The sequence below is a fragment of the Puccinia triticina genome, chromosome 9A (assembly GCF_026914185.1).
Source record: "Puccinia triticina chromosome 9A, complete sequence".
Lineage (NCBI taxonomy): Eukaryota > Fungi > Basidiomycota > Pucciniomycetes > Pucciniales > Pucciniaceae > Puccinia > Puccinia triticina.
This window is the reverse complement of record NC_070566.1, coordinates 5,610,067-5,614,076: the sequence shown is the minus strand read 5'-3', so window position 1 is coordinate 5,614,076 and position 4,010 is coordinate 5,610,067. Positions and strand designations below refer to the sequence as shown.

The 4,010-nt window shown below is 52.9% G+C and overlaps 1 protein-coding gene across 1 annotated transcript; it reads right to left on the bottom strand.

Moving 5' to 3' along the window:
- Positions 1 to 336: 336 nt before the first annotated feature.
- Positions 337 to 2,264, bottom strand: PtA15_9A548 (uncharacterized protein; the record flags this gene model as incomplete). The annotated part of the gene is made up of 3 exons (XM_053172768.1): positions 337 to 508; positions 570 to 743; positions 1,471 to 2,264. 3 exons carry the CDS (start codon positions 2,262 to 2,264, stop codon positions 337 to 339), a joined length of 1,140 nt encoding a protein of 379 aa, XP_053023976.1.
- Between the last annotated feature and the right edge of the window lie 1,746 nt (positions 2,265 to 4,010).

Below are 4,010 nucleotides of genomic sequence, written 5' to 3'. Positions count from 1 at the left end.
TGTAGCGTTAGCGCAATTGCGCGCATCTGCGCTAACGCTACGCTATCAGCTAAAATAGCTGCGCACAGCGTGCGCGTAGCGTTAGCGCATATGTGTGCAATTGCGCTAACGCTATGCTAAAAAATAGCGCATTTGCGCTGCGCTACGCTACGCTAACCGCTATGGTTAGCGTAGCGACCCAGTGTTGACCCCAGCAATGAAGAACAAGCATCTGGTGACTAAATAAAGTTGGCACAATTTGGTGGCAAGTGGTTGTTTCAGCATGAGAGTGACAAGGTGTATGTTTAGTAGATGAGGAAACAAACACACTAGTGGACCAGCTAACGCCGGGTTCTTTCACCGACCAAGTAAGCGGCAAGCCGCAGGCAGCAGGACGAGCCCGACAGAGTCCAGCTGTTCCCAGGCCTCGTACCGCAGACGAGTAGATGAAAAGTGGGAGTTGTATAGGATCGGGTACCAAACGCCGCCGAGATGATCCTCCGGGTCGCGGTCCGAGGAGAGGGCGATCCTGCGCGCGCGCGCGCGGGGGGGGGGGGGGGGGGGGAGTTCCACTGTTGAGCTTGCGCCACTCGAGCCACAAGACAAGCACGAGCAAGCTGGCACAAACCGGCACGGCGATGCCGAAGACGAGGTAGATGGTCCGGTAGCGGGATGCGCCCTTGGATAGGAACCAGGCGCCTAAGACGGGTCCGATCCAGGTCGTGAGGAGCCACGGCGAGGTGATTGTCGAGGTCAGCAGCGCCCTGGGGGCTAGCAAAGGCGTGGCAGGCAAGGTCAACTCGGCTGGCCAATGGGCGAGGAATTTAATTCCTCGGTCAGGCAGCGGGCCGATTTTGGTCTGAATCGGGCGGCGAAACCCTTGGGTGATTGTCCCCCAGTGTCTGTCAACTTGGATGCGGATTGCATGGGATGCGCAAAACCATTTTTAAATTGGTTGCGCGCATCCCAGAATAACGGGGATGCATGCATCCGAGGCTTACATGCTGGTAGTGTGGTCTTTTATAGGCTCCAAAGATAGGCAGAGGGAATCAATACTTCCCTCAGCTAAGTTGTGTTTGATAATTTCTGGGGGATTGAACAACTAGTGAATGTTTTTATGGATTTTAATCTGATTAATCTGATGTGAACAACTGATGTCAGTTGAAAGGAATGTGAGACGACCTGAAAGGGTGTGACTATGTAGCTGCCCTGAAAGGAATTTAACTAGAAGACCTGAAAGAAATGTGAGATGACCTAAAGACACGTGAGATGACCAATCATGAAAGGAGTTTGACAATTGGTAAAGAAGTAGTCGGAAATATACACACCATGATTTAATTCTTGTTTGGCAGGTGGGTGTCGATGGGATTGTTTTAACGCTCCACTTGTTTCGCTGGGTTAACAATCAAGCCTGGGTATGCGTTCGAAACGAGATCCAATGCCTTTGTCATTTTTGCCGTGTCAGGGCCCTTGTAAAAGAAATCCTCGAACGCTAGGCTGATATCCACTCCTTTTTCAGCTGCTAGTGTCCGTGCCTGGTCATTCAGTCTACTTGAGCGCTGCGTAACAACGGCCAACAAGGCCGGGTGCAGTGTTTCGTCATCGATGGTCCTCGCATTGGGTTTCATACACAGCCAGTTTTTTATTTGCTGGGTCAATGGTTTCTTCAAGGGTGGAAGATGTTTTACGAGCGCCTCAACAGCGACAGATGCTTGAATTTGTTGTAGAGTCAGGTAATACATCTTACCCGAAGCCCAAGCTGCTGGCGCGACTTGCTCCTGTGCCTTCGAGCTCAGCAATTCTCGATCGTGTTTGAAAATGAGCTTGGCAGATTCTAGTGATTGCTCATCTTCGCGAAGCGTTAGTTCGTCTTCGATGTTTGGTGCGACCTCCTCGACCTTCTCCAATACTGATAGTGACAGCCATTCCGGGTTATTGACGAGAATATCCACCATTGCCCGTTGTACTTTTTGCGATTTGAGGAAATGTTTTTCTGTGACCTTGCTCTCATACCGACTGCGACGTTCAGGGCTAACCCTTCTTGGCCCGGTGCTGTGGTCTCGCGTGGGAGTGATACTACAATCTTGCGATGTTGTTGGAATAATTTCTTGAAGTTTTCGAACCCCCGATCGAGGTAGCTCGGCGTCAGCGTGAGGCACGCTTGAACTGGCGCCCACTAATTCGGCGGCTTCTGGTAGACCACTTTCGCCCTGGGGTGCTATGCCGTGGTCGACCAAGAACGAGCAGCCAAAGATCACAGCGAAAACTAGTTGATTGATATTCATCTGTCCTCAAACTTCGAATCGGCACCTGGTAGTAGCCGGGATGGCAGAAAAGGAGGGGGGGGGGGGAGATTCCAGTTACAAACAAAGTGTCATCAAACGAGCACTTACCAAATCTACGGAGCACTTGTCATGAACTCCTGAATGTGATGGCCATGACAAACCTTTTTGTGATTTTTTTAGGGTTAGAGTAAAGAGGGCAGTAGTTTGATGTCTGGGGTTCAAGTAAAGAGGGTAGTGATTGGATGGGATTTGAGATCCAATGTGTTGGATGCTGTTGAGCTGGTGATGAAGATAGGGAGAGGGACGAGCTGAAGCGTGCAGAGTACAGCAGGTATTTATAAGAAGCTGTGCGACTGGGGGGTCGTTTCGCATCAGAGGGACTTGAGCCGATCGGGAACAAGAAATCAAGCCCGGGGCCGGCGCCAATCGCTTCAGCACTTTCCCATACCGGTTGGACACTCCGTTTCAGCTTGAGAGTCGCATACGAGCATGTAAACAAGTGTCAAGGGCCGGCACCGACCGGTCATTGAGAAGCAAACGCTCGCTCAAAGTGCTTTTTCTTGTCAGGAGGAGGGAATTACGAGGGAGGAATGTGGAAAGGCACCTAGATGACTTGAACCACCGACTATCTTCGGCCTTGATATACAGCAATAGCGAAAAAGCTTGCGGGTGGGCGAGGCTGAAAATCCGACAGACAAAATTTTTCGCTTCAGCCCCGCCCCCTGTATTCTTCCAAATCTTCCCATCTTCCAACCTCTTCGCACTCGACCATATCCCATATCGCCTCCCACCTCCGCCATCGGAAATGGCCCCCGACCGAATTCCCCCCGCCGGACCCAACCACTGCCCAGCCGCCCCCAGCCGCCAGCCAGGAACCAATCCAGCAGCCGCCCAAATTTTTTTTTTTACCGGTGAGTTGCCCCCCTTTTTCCGCATCCATGATCAATCACTCACGTCCGCTCTGCAACTGCTCAGCCACTGCAAGACATCCCAGCCACCGCCCAAGATCTCATCCAGCACCCCCCCGGCCCCCCAAAGAAAATTCAACGGTGAGCCGCCTTTTTTGCATCCTTCGACCGCCGGATCAACCACTGACCAGTGATTGATTGCTGCCTCCTTGTCCCCGGCCCAATTTTGTAGCCGCTGCCTGATTATTGTGAGTGTAGTTTTTTATCCTTCCCACCCTGCCCCGCAAACCGTTACTGACACAAATTGTACCCCCAGACGATGTCAATTCCATCATCCAACAACCAATTCAGCGTCACCCGCCGAGTGGACCCGCTGCCGTTCGCCAGTGTGCATGGCGAGCCTCAAGAGTCATACCTGCTGCCGAGTCAGCCGCCTGACTCTCAGGCGCAGGCCTGCTGGTTGTGCTTTGAGGATGGCAACCCAGCGGCAGCAGAGAATTCCACTGAACAAACCGCACCCGCACCCAACGGGGGCCAACCCGTCCCAGCAACTGCTGGCGCTCCCCATCTACCCGGCCGCGGGCCACCCTCCACCCCAGCTACCCGGGCAATCACCGTGGAGCATCATGTGTACATCCGAACCCCTGCTGGCCAGCTAGCTCTGGCAAATCCAACTGCCCCCACCACCTCCACCACAAAGATTTGGGAGCAGGTCATTCCAAAGGGCGAGGCAGTGCTGAAGAAGGTCCTCCAGCATGCCACCTGGCCCAATTTCAAGACAAACTGCATCGCGGCAATTGATGCAACAATCCGCCTCCTTGCTTGCAAGGAAGAAGGC